This window comes from Pongo pygmaeus, chromosome 16 (assembly GCF_028885625.2).
Source record: "Pongo pygmaeus isolate AG05252 chromosome 16, NHGRI_mPonPyg2-v2.0_pri, whole genome shotgun sequence".
Classification (NCBI taxonomy): domain Eukaryota; kingdom Metazoa; phylum Chordata; class Mammalia; order Primates; family Hominidae; genus Pongo; species Pongo pygmaeus.
The window spans coordinates 71342813-71355561 of NC_072389.2; the positions used below are offsets into that span (position 1 = coordinate 71342813).

The window sequence follows — 12749 nt, forward strand, 5'->3', positions numbered from 1 at the left end:
CTTTACTATGTTTGAGTCAGTGGAACTTAACCTTGCTCCAAACCACAAAATCTCAGATCTTTTTAACTCTCATCCCAATGAATAATGTACTGTTTTTAGCACCGGTCCCCATGTTGACAACCTCTAATCTCTCAGCATACCATTTTCTCAAGTATTTCTAGGGAACTGGTACCGTTCCTTGTCATATCTTTTAAGAAGTTGCTGACCATTGTACTAGCCTCTGTGCCAAAGTCTTTCATCATATGGGCCGAAGAATACTGTAGAAGATCATGCCTGAGACGGGACAGTCTGGGAAGCCCCAAGAAGCAACACTTTCCATAGGCTATCTTTGATGTGAAACCAATTCTGGAGGAGGCAGTTGGGGTCCTCAGTTACTAGTTTTGGTTTACATTAGAGTGGATGCCTAAATAACAGGACCGTACTTTGTACAGTCCCCATGCTTTCTCTTACCCAAGGATCTGGAGGGCCATCTGCTAGGCTGGACAGTGGCTTGGGAAGCAGAAGGTGGAATGAGGAGGGAATCTGACAATTGAAGCTAAAGACCAGAGCTTCCACTTTCTGTGGGTTTGGATTAGAGCATTGTCTAGTCTTTCTAGCTCTGCAAGCCCAGGGAAGAAAATACATAATCAGCACCCCACTAATCACCAGGGCTCTCTATTTATCTCTCGCCTTTGGTAATCACTACATTGTAAGATCCACAAGGGCAGGGAACATGCTTTTTTCATACAGGTTGAGCATCCCTAATCCAAAAATTCAAAATGCTCTAAAATTGGAAACGTGAGCACTAACATGATGTCACAAATGGAAAATTTCACACCTGACCTCAGATGACAGGTCACAGTCAAAACGCAGGCACGCCACACACAGTTTATTCAGTGTTCCCGTAGAGGTGTACAGTAACCTTTCAATCAAAACAGCATCGTAGGTGGAGACTGAAAGCCAGCTCTTGGTGGTGGTGGTGGTTGTTTAACTTCTGGTACAGATACTCTGGTGATGCTACTGTGCTGCTTAGTTACCCTGAAAGCATTCTTTTTCATTGTATTAATGATACATCATATTTTTTAAATACTAGTGTGAATGTGTGAATAAGTGTAAGAAAATGAATTGCTTATTGGTAGCATAGAAATTCACAGTCACGAATGATGGTGTTGCAAACCACCACAGATTGTCCACATGGGTGGCTGAGACAGTGACACCTTTGCTTTCTGATGGTTCAATACACACAAACTTTATTTCATGCATCAAATTATTAAAAATATTGTATAAAATTACCTTTTGGCTATGTGTACAAGGTATATATGAAATGTAAAATGAATTGCATGTTTAAACTTGGGTCCCATCCCAGAGATAGCTCATTATGTATATGCAGATATTGCAAAATTTGAAAAAATCCCAAATTTGAAACACTTCTGTTTCCAAGCATTTTGGATACTCAGTCTGTATTTACATTCATAGTATCTATCTCCCCCTCCCCTTGACAATTCCATGTCAGGACAATTAGGGAGGGCCTTCTAAAAGAGTGAGAGGGCTAATCTTAGGGTTCATTCTGGTGTAGCCTGGGGAGCTATGAGAATTACTATTCAAATTTTAAAGTTTTTTATTAAAAATTATACAGAATTATATATTACAATTGTATACATACTTATATGTAATTATTATACAAAAGTATAAAAGTACAATGAACCCCCTATGTATCCATCCCTTCATAGAAAGATTTTCCATCTCCTGTTGCTGCATATTGATTAAATGGGCCTCTTCTTTCTTCCCTCTGGTTAAATGAATGGCTAATGTGTCATTCTTGAGTGCACAACTTGCAGCAATTGGCCATTGGTTATCATTCATAGTATTGAGTAATATTCTGAAACTTGTAATGCATAATCTTACACTACTGTCAGTAAATATCTTTTTTAGTCTTAAAACTCTTGATTATGTTTTGTCTTTAACTGAGATGTCAACTCATAGCTCTTGAGAATTACCTATTAGTAATCTCTTCTGAATGGGTCTTCAGAATGTGAGGGTTATATACATATGAGGATTATATACAAACCTTTGGAACTATGAAGGAGGAATTTTAAACTTATTTGAATGAACTCAGTCAGCCATATTTTAGCATCTGTATTTTATTACAAAATTAATCCTGTTGCTTCTTTACCAGTTTGATCACAAGTTTATGTCTTTAAAGTTTGTAAAACAGATAATACCCATAGTAACTATACTGGATGATAACTTCTACTAGTGGAAAGCTATTCATTGCATTATAGAAATGAAGTGGCCCTTACACTGGCCCTTATTCATTCCATATAAGTACCTTTGTGCCTCTGGAGCTGAGCACAAACTGTAATAGTTGTCTTTGAGTCCAAATATTTGTGAAAGCCGAGAAACCCTCTAATTTTAGTATACTGAATGTATATGAGATTTTTTTTTTTTTTGAGACGGAGTCTCGCTCTGTCGCCCAGGCTGGAGTGCAGTGGCGCGATCTTGGCCCACTGCAAGCTACACCTCCCAGGTTCACGCCATTCTCCTGCCTCAGCCTCCTGAGTAGCTGGGACTACAGGCGCCCACCACCAGGCCCGGCTAATTTTTTTTTTGTATTTTTAGTAGAGACGGGGTTTCACTGTGTTAGCCAGGATGGTCTCGATCTCCTGACCTCGTGATCTGCCCGCCTCGGCCTCCCAAAGTGCTGGGATTACAGGCATGAGCCACCGTGCCCGGCCCCGAGATTTTTAAATAAGTTTTGAACATGAATAAAAATATGGTGCTCACATTTATTACTTTAAAGAAAGAGACTCTTCTGTCAAAAATTTGATACAAGTTTTTCACTTATTTTCAAGCATCTACTAGAATAATTTTCATTCTTCCAGCTGTTTAAAGTGCCCAAGCAGGATGTAGGTTAGTTCTACCCTTAAACTTAAGGTGTAGATTATAAACACGTTTTCCATTTGCAACACAACAGTAGGCATTCTTGTTAAATTAGTTTGAGAAATTTGTTTTATTTTGTACAAGGTACAATCCCTCTGCACAGTGAACATATATATTACAAATCTGTGATTTAAAAAAGTATTGCCATTTCATAGTCTCATTAATACCACTGTACAATAATGGTTTTTCTTTCATTCATTTTAATTGTACACATATTAATTTTTTGAAAATTTAGTTTCTGAAAAATAATTGAACAGATCTTTCAAAGCCACCCATAAAATGAACAGTGCACATGTTTAGGTTGACCATGAACCTGTTTGTGATGGTGTTAGACAGAAGTTTCTAACAGTTGCTTTGTAAGATTGAAATGTCTTTTACTGATAACTCTTTGATAGGGGAAGGCAGCTATTGTCACCATAATCACACCCTCTGCCTTTCCCTTCTCCTCTCTATTGCCTGGTTTGACTTGTATTACATTTCCTTAAAAAGTCATGGAATGCTAGAGCTGAAGGGTTAGTAAAGCTATCTTCCCACTCTCTGCTTCTCCCCTTTTTATGCATAGAAAAAAAAGGAGCCCAGAGAGGGCAACAAACTTGACCAGAGTAACACTGAAATCTCTTGATTCAGTGCCTAGCCATTCCACCTCTTGCTGAATACCTTTGCCCAGAGGATAGTTGACAAAAGGGGCGAAACTTCAAACTTGAGTGATGCTGCTTGTTTGCAGTTTGCCAGGCAGCAGTTATTATACATGCAGGGTAAGGGAAGAAGAGAAAACCTGGCATTGAGTTGAAGTTTCTCCTTGCTGATCTGACATCTTTGTGCTGCTTCATCCTTGCTTCACAAACACTTGCTGCCCTGAAATACTGAGGTAAGCTGCTTACCTATATTTCTTTCTACATATGTATGAGAAATATTTACTTGGGTCTACAAAGTAATTTTCTAATATTTATATTTTAATAAGGCTTTTTTGGAAAGTAAATTTACTATTGCTAATCAGTTGCTCCCATGCACACATGCAGCATTCGTGTAAGTATTATATATTTTCCTCTAACAGTAGAATTTGCTTATGCCTTGAGTGATGTGGGAAGGGGAGATGTACTCATTTATTTATTTTTTTGCTTTTTCTGATTATTGCCCAAGGTATTGTGTTCCATGGCAGGCTTCCAATTTCTACCAAGGGTTTCAGAACTCTCATACTTCCTGTAGCAGTATTCCAGCTTTGCAGTCATTTAGTTCCTCTTCTGTATATCTTTTTGGAAGTGTCTTTTACTGGCTGGACTGTACCAGTGAATAGAGTGGTACAGGAGTAGCCGTTAGCTTCCTAGGTTTGCCCTTTTGGTTTTTAATTCTTGTGAGAAGGTTCTCTTTAGGGCTTGGGAGTTGACTTCATTTGGACTTATCTGACCCTCAGTTTATCTGTGTTCATAGTGGAAGGTATAGACACATCTGAATACTGGGATCTGGAGCATTAATTAGCTCATTGTAATGCATATTGGGCTAACTCAGTAAGTAGTAGTTTTAAGATAGAAGGTGGAAGGACTTCATATCCTCATGCTGTTTACAGTAACATTTTTACATCACGTTACAGCAACTGGTTACAGTCCATTCTTTTTTTGATCATTTCATTTAGTTCTATCAAAAAGCATAATGTACTTTAAGCAGTGTAAACTTGCTGTATCCACATTTGTCCAATTTCTTGTACACTTTTAGGTTTCATACTATGTCAATCTCAAGATTTATGAAGAACTTGAAAGCAAGTACTCTTTTGAGTCAAGGGATACTGACCAAATAAAACGAGGAGGCCAACTAGCCGTCTTTAGGGATACTTAATCCCGACCAGTCTATGACTGCCTACTTAAAGGATCATCTTAGAGCTCTGTTTTACATGGAATGATTCAGGTGTTGGATGGACTAAGTAGATATGACAAAGCCAGGACTAACTTGTAATGTCCTTGAACTTTGAATGGGCAAAATCTGATAAAGCTGCCCTAGGAATCTTGTTGTAGACTGAAGGAGACACTGCTGCACTTGGGAAACGTGTGTGTGTGTCTGTGTGTGTTTAAACCTATCACTTAGGGGGCAGAAGAAAGTAAAGTCTTGTTTTTTAAAATGGAAGTTGTCAGCATTAGACTATATAGATTCTGTAATCTTGGCTGTTGTAATTTGATGGACCAGACATATATGTACAGATATTTTAAGACTGTTCTGTTTAAGAACAGTTCATGTCTATGTACTAATTGTCTTCGGTAATAAAACAGATGTTGATGGTAACAGCAACCAAAAGTACATATACGTTTCAGGTGCTTTAAAGTAATCCTCTTCCCTCCCCAGTCTCCTTTTTGTCCTAGGAAGTTTTGCTAAACCTACATGTTTTTAAAATATCACGTTTCAGATAAATATATATATATATCAGCTATATTTAGCTGATGTTGATGAGTAGCTATATCTTAAAATGTTTTTAAAATCATATACTCCAGGGCATTTGGGGCTGAGTGGGTGATAGGATTTGCCTTTAGAGAACACAATTCCTTGAACAATTAATCCCAGTCCCACCTGGACGCTCTTCTTTAGTTCCAGGTGAACGTAATAACTAACATGCAGCTGGAGCCAGTCTGTACCATTACTTCAAGTCAAGGGATTGTCTTCTTTCAGAGTCAGAATATTCAGTAGAGCACACTGCAAGAGAGAAGCTTATCCCTCTTAAGATTGCTTGTCCTGGGACGGCCCATTGGCAGGGCTCTGTCTTACTGGGAGGAGGTCATAATGACCAGGAATATGGCTGTTCCTAGGTAGGTCGTATGCATTCTGGATATAGCTGGAGTTATGACCGCAACCTTCTTGGACCACACTGACTGTGGGCTCTAAGAAATGAGTTCAGAGAACAGATTAGCTTTGGTTGCCTTGTTGGAGAGGAAGAGAGTTCTACTTAACTTGGGGAAAGGAGCTAGGGATTTATAAATCTATGACAAATACATGAGGGTTAGGACTGAGGCTTGCTCAGGAGATGGAAAACTAAGCGAATGTGCTGTCAGCATCCAAGCCTCTCATCAACACCAAAGGATTTAAAATATCCTAGAGGTAGGAGTCTTATCAGTGAATTGCCCAGGGACATAAACTGGGAGAAGGTAGAAGGTGATTTAGAGGCTTGTCAATGTCTCTGATTGCTTTCTTTTTTAAAATGAGATTTGTATCAACAATCAGTTGAAGAGTGTGTGTGTGTGTGTGTGTGCGCGCGCCCATTTCCCACCCCCAGTATTTGTTTCATATTAGTTCCTGGTGTTTTTTAAAGCAGAGTTGGTACAATAATTTGACTTCCTGCATTAGCTAGCAGGGTAGTCCTAGGAAAGACAGTTCACCTTAGAGATGCCTTTAAAAGCAACAAAAGGAGGATGTGTGGTCGAGATGGGGTGAGTGGAGAGGGCTTGCTTTTACTTCAAATGCTGCACTATTGCCCTGATTTCACTAAGTTACTTATTTGAGACACCTACCAACTTCATATATATTTTTATTAGATGTCGACAAGGATGGCACATCTGTGTACGGAGACCCCATGTGCACAGGCGACTTCATTTCTACATAGCTGCTTTCTGGAAGCTTGCAGGTGAGGATGGGTGGGTCCTTAATTGTGGCGTAAGGGTTTTCACTGCTATTCAAGGAACAAGTACTAGAACTGCACACGGATTCTTTCATGTAATCTGCAAGGCAAGAGACATTTCTTAGGACAAGCAAGAATACAAGTCTTCATGTTAATATCAGAAGCAGACTGCAGTTGAGTTTATGTGCCTTCAGGATCTTAGGGCTGGAAAAGCCAGGATAATCCAAGATTTATTTACTTATTAAATGTGCTGAGAAGTGCTCTCCCAGGTAGGCAGAGTTCTTTTTCCAAAGAAACTTATGTTTTTGGAGGATAGGAACATTTTTGTTTTTAGTAGTCGGGTATTAATTCAAGATATGCATAATATGCTTTGACATGTATTTAATTTTTGTAAATTCCTGCAAGGATTGCTGATAGTTGCATTTTATGAGATAAAGGCTCAGAGATATGAAGTGACTTAGCTAAAGTCACACAGCTAGTAAATGGCAGTGCCAAGACTTGAATCCATGCCTTTGGACTCCTTGGCCTGTGCATTTTCTGTGATGATATTCTTGTGAATTCTTCTTTTTTGAGATGTTGCCTAGGCTGGTCTCAAACTCCTGGGCTTAAGTGATTCTCCCGCCTCAGCCTCCTGAGTAGCTGGTATTATCGGTACGTGCCACCACACCTGGCTTGAATTGTTTTCGATGACTGAGAGGCTTAGGTTCAGAAGAAGTAGGCATGCATGTTTTAGCACAGATGTCAGCAATTTGACAGCCTATAAGTGGCAGACTCTTAGCAGTATCCCTGCCCTCCAGGAGCTCATCAGAATAGGGTAGACTGAAGTATAATTGAGGTGTAAAAAGCACGTCAGTCTTAAGCTAGCCTTTGGAAAGTTCCTGTTTTCTAGCAAGCCTGTAATGTGTTCTTGGCTTGCTTACCCCTGTTCTTGTCAATGCTGACTGAGATCTATTTCAGCAGTATCTTTCTGATACTAGAGCTCATGCTTCCTCTCCTGCCACCTGTCAGTTGTATAGTTGTACCATCCCCAAGACTTCAGAGTACAAAAGGATGCAGGCTGGTTTCCAAATATGAAATGAGGTACTGTAGCTTCACTGGAGGAAGAAGGGTTCTTCAGTGACTGGGAGTTACGGAAGGAAAGGGGATTCCCTCTTTCAGCCTCTGTACCATTCTCCTTTTGGGGAAGATCACTGCCTCCTGCAGATAGTCCCACGCAAGGCAGGATTTGCCTGGAAAGAGCAGTAAACTCTAATCTAGCAGCTCTGCCCTTCATCTGTGAGGCTCTGCTAGACAAGGGATCTAGACACAAGCACTGAGTTGCTTGAGTTGATAGAAGTGATCTAAAAGGCGTCTCAGCACTAAATTTCTGTGAAAGGTAGCAGATGGTGAAATTCTTGGATGATCTGTCACTAGAACTACCACAGTTTACATTTTGGACTGCTATTTATGCTGTCTCCAATTTGTGAGAGTAATGAAAATGGTAAAAAGTGAAAGTGATAATGTAACTCAATGGATGACTTAGATGTACCTTGGGACCCTGAAAGCAGAACACTCCATATGGCCGAAGTAGCTAGATGTGTGCCACCACAAGTAGTCTTATCTCCCATAAAAGGCAACTGGTTGGAAGAGGATTTACTTTTCTGTTAAAGTAGATGTCCATTCTGTTGATGTTTGTTTCAGCAGGTAGTATTTCCTCAATCTTGTACAAAAATATGTTCACCCATTAGTTCCTTCACGTGTTCACACAACACTCTGTGGTATAGGTAGAGCAATAATTATCTCTCTCCTCCTCTTATTGCTTATTGAGGAAGTCATTGCTTATGAGATTTAGAGTGGAAATTGACTTCCTCAGGATCACACTGCTTATCAGTAGCAGAGCAAACTCTGTAGAACCAGGCTCAGCATTTTCCATCACAATTTAGCCCAGAAGTAGAGAGGGATGTTGGCTTTAGTCACGTCTTAAGATTGTGGCCTCTTTAGCATATGACTCTAGAGAGAAGGAGAAAACATCCTTGCGAGACACTGAACAATCTCAGCTAGCACCAGCAAGGCCTAAAGGGAGGCCAGATAGGCCCGGATGCTGGTTGACTTTTACTTCAAATGCTGTACTGTTGCCCTGATTTCACTAAGTTACTTATTTGAGACACCTACCAACTTCATATATATTTTTATTAGATGTCGACAAGGATGGCACATCTGTGTACGGAGACCCCATGTGCACAGGCGACTTCATTTCTACATAGCTGCTTGGGCCCTTGACTGTGACCTGCCCAAGCCACATACATTTGCCCCTTAGAGGGTACTTAGTTCTTTAGTACAAGGAAGTGGTGGTAAGTCCAAGAACCCCAGCATGGCCCATCTGTCCCACTTTGGGTTCTCTGAACTCACTAGCCAAGCAGTAAGGCAATAAGGCACAGAGCTTCTGGTTTGGAAGCTGAGGACTAGTAGTATTTAAAGAAAGGCTGTTGCAGCTGCCTCAACTGCATATTTTCTAACGTGATGAATAACCACTTTATGTAGCACTTATAGTCTTCATTCCAATTAGGTCATTTGAAACTTGTTACATAGTGAATAGGGCTGGGCAGAAAGAACTATTACTACTTTAGAATGAGGAATCTGAAGCTCAGAAAATTTGCTAGTATAATTCCTAATGTTAGTAAGTAGTTTAGTCAGGACTCAACCCCTATCGTCTCTTGATTGATACCAATCAAGATCCAGTGCTCCTGTCCTTATCTCTAAAGGCAAACTGTATCTGCAGCAGCTCCACCTTACTCTGAACTCACCAGCCAAGGAGTAAGGCAATAAGGCACAGAGCTTCTGGTTTGGAAGCTGAGGACTAGTAGTATTTAAAGAAAGGCTGTTGCAGCTGCCTCAACTGCATATTTTCTAACGTGATGAATAACCACTTTATGTAGCACTTATAGTCTTCATTCCAATTAGGTCATTTGAAACTTGTTACATAGTGAATAGGGCTGGGCAGAAAGAACTATTACTACTTTAGAATGAGGAATCTGAAGCTCAGAAAATTTGCTAGTATAATTCCTAATGTTAGTAAGTAGTTTAGTCAGGACTCAACCCCTATCGTCTCTTGATTGATACCAATCAAGATCCAGTGCTCCTGTCCTTATCTCTAAAGGCAAACTGTATCTGCAGCAGCTCCACCTTACTCTGAACTCACCAGCCAAGGAGTAAGGCAATAAGGCGCAGAGCTTCTGGTTTGGAAGCTGAGGACTAGTAGTATTTAAAGAAAGGCTATTGCAGCTGCCTCAACTGCATATTTTCTAACGTGAGGAATAACCACTTTATGTAGCATGTGTAGTCTTCATTCCAATTAGGTCATTTGAAACTTGTTACATCGTGAATAGGGCTGGGAAGAAAGGACTGTTTTTTCTACTTTAGAATGAGGAATCTGAAGCTCAGAAAATTTGCTAGTATAATTCCTAATGTTAGTAAATAGTTTAGTCAGGACTCAACCCCTGTCTTCTCTTGATACCAATCAAGATGTTTTCCCTCACTACACGTCTTGTTATCCAGGGCTCCTGTCCATATCTCTAAAGGCAAACTCTATCTGCAGCAGCTCCACCTTACCCTTAACAAGGAGTGTCTTTCATCTATGGGGCCAAGCCCAGCTGAGAGAAAAAGGCTAAGCTCTTAAGTTTTTTGTGGATATCCCATGACTGAGTTAGGGCAGTAGGAGAGCCTTGAAGTTCAATGCCTAAAAGAACCTCAGCCAGTTGATAGTGCCTCTTCTCATTTTCACCAGAAAAGTCAGGGCTACTTTAAAGTTTTGGGGAATCAATTGTTGGCTCTGGAGCAGGGGATGATCCTAAATGGATAAAAGAGAAGTTGATGTTTTTGGGGAGGGGCTAAGCTCAGGGGGAAGTATCTTCCATACAGGGGCAGAGGATGGAGCAGTGCATGTGTGTGTTGGCTGGGTGGTGAGAAAAGGGTGTTGAATTATGGACTCATCCGTACCCCATCTCTGCTGGGACTGGAGAATGGGGAAGGGCTGGGCAAGCTGGAAACACCTCAGGAAGCCACTTTGTTCTCCAGCTGAGTCATCCACCTGCCTGCAAGAGGGGAGGGCAGGGTTGAGTGGAAGAATAACCAGCTGCTCTTGGATACTTCCTCATCCTTTTATAGCCCCACCCCTGCCCCGTCCCAGCCCTTCAGGGCATTTTGCAAAGAAAGAGGAAGCATCAACCCAGGCTACCCAAGCTCAGGGAGTCACTCCTCCAAGGCTTGTCATTTGCATCAGGATTGGTAGCTTGGTCCTGTAATGCCCTGGCATTTGCTCTCATCTGGTTCCTGCTTCCCCACATAGTCATATACTATCAGAGACAGAGGGGGCTTCTGAGATGAACTAAACATTTTCATTTTATAAAGGGAGCATCAAATCCAGAGAGAGGCAGTGACTTTCCAGGGCCACCTTGTGTGTGGGATCTGAGCCCAGCTTGGCTTCTAGGGGCATGCTAACCTCCACTAAGGCCCAACTTAACTGTCAGGGAAAAACCCAGGCACCGAATATCCATCTCTTGCTTCTTGGCTTGCTACTATTAATAGAAGGCCACACTGCCTCTTCTCTTCCTGGGCCATAAATTAGCATCCTTCTCTTGATTGAGAGATAGGAGGAGGAGGTCTTGGGGTCAGAACACTGGCTTTAAAAAGTAATCTTCAGGATGTCATTGGGCTCCTAACTACCTGAGAGCCCAAGTTTATGCAAAGAGAGACTTGGAAGTTAGATGGGAAGGAGCACACAGGTGGGGAAAGTGGCAGCAACAGTGGGCTCAAGGATTCCAGCATCATAAAGGCGATGGAGAATAGCAATTTGAAATGGCTGACAAGGAATTGAACACGAGGCAGTTTGTTGCAGAATCATTGTGCTGGGGGGAGAAGGGGAAATAGAAGGGTATTGAGCAGTGTAAGTGGTCTCCCTTAACCTCCAGGATGACAGTGAGTGGAGTTCTTCAGTAAGTAACAGGGGAAAGGGCAGGCATTGACTAAGGCTTTTGGAATGTCAGAGCTTGAGAGGGCCTTAGAGATGCTGCTAGTACAGCCCCATCGCTTTATAGTGGAAGAAACCAAGACCCAGAAAACGGTGCTGTGAACTAGTCAGCACCATACAGCAAGAACTAGGACTACAACCCACATTCCTTAACTCCTAGGCTAGGGCTTTTTCTCACTGAGTTCAGAGAACACTGAGACTTAATTCTTAGTAGTTCTGATTTGGTTTGGCCCAGTAGTTTTAGGAACTAGTTTCATTTGTGCTACAGACTAGCTTATTAAATGTTTATTTCGGGGGGCGTTAGCCAATTAGTGGGATTTATTCCATGTTTTGGTAAGTATTGCTATAAAGTTCTGAACTGTGACATTATATTTTCCTCTTTTTCAGTTCTCTTATTCTGATGTATTGGTCCCCAACACCTGCTGGTACATTTGCTTACATAGCTCTCTTTTCTTTTTAAAGGATGATTGTAGCCAGAGTGGTAAAATAAGATCTGGCTGGCTGGCTGGCTGCCTGCCAAGCCCTCTCCTGCACTCAGAGGTCAGATATATGATTCTACAAAATAGGAATGAAATGTATGCTGAGGCAGAGACACTGCTTTCCTGAGCTTTGTTTTACATGTATGATTGCGAATCTGAAAGTAACCACCCTAATCACAATGTACAGGACAACACAGTGCATAGGAAAGTTGTGTGTTCAGTTATTGAGGTTTCTGGTCCCGAGTTTATTCATGTTTGAGTCATGCGTGGTCTTGAGCTAGAAAGGCCCTTCCTTAGAGATCTTTCTGCCCAATCCTCATACCTTTTTGTGAAAGAAACTGAGGTGCCAGGTCATAGTCATGAAATAGAACTGTTCTTTGTTTTCAGCCTTACCTACTATTCCTCATTTGGATGGTTTAAGTCGAAACACACAGAAAATTGCCAAAATAATGCTTCCAAGGGAGTAATGTCTGTTGGCTGGCTGGGGGATGACCTTTTGTCCTCAGACAGTTCTCTTGGGCTGTGTATATCCTAACAAAGGCCGATAGTGACTCAGCCTTATCGCTCTCTTGTTCAGAATGCAGTACTTAACCACCACCCCCTACCCTGAGCTCACCCCACATCTAATCATCTCCCCAAAAGACTAGACGACTAGCTGTTCTTGGTTAGGGAATGGTTGTGTCTTGGTGTATGTAAAGCTAGGTCTGAAAGACTAGAACGGTAATCAGGGACATCTGGGTCAGTCTAGACC

General features: G+C 41.3%; 1 protein-coding gene across 2 annotated transcripts in view; it reads right to left on the bottom strand.

Moving 5' to 3' along the window:
• Positions 1-5272: 5272 nt before the first annotated feature.
• The window catches only part of MEGF11 (multiple EGF like domains 11), a 284797-nt gene continuing 277320 nt past the window's right edge, over positions 5273-12749 (bottom strand). The window contains exons 27-28 of one of the 2 annotated variants that reach the window (XM_063652702.1): positions 6408-6614; positions 5273-5780 (exon numbers count right to left, since the gene is read on the bottom strand). In XM_063652702.1, the coding sequence (XP_063508772.1) occupies positions 5620-5780; positions 6408-6614 (368 nt within the window). In that variant the 3' untranslated portion in view covers positions 5273-5619. The remainder of the gene's footprint in view (positions 5781-6407; positions 6615-12749) is intronic. The other variant, XM_063652703.1, reaches the window with a different exon arrangement.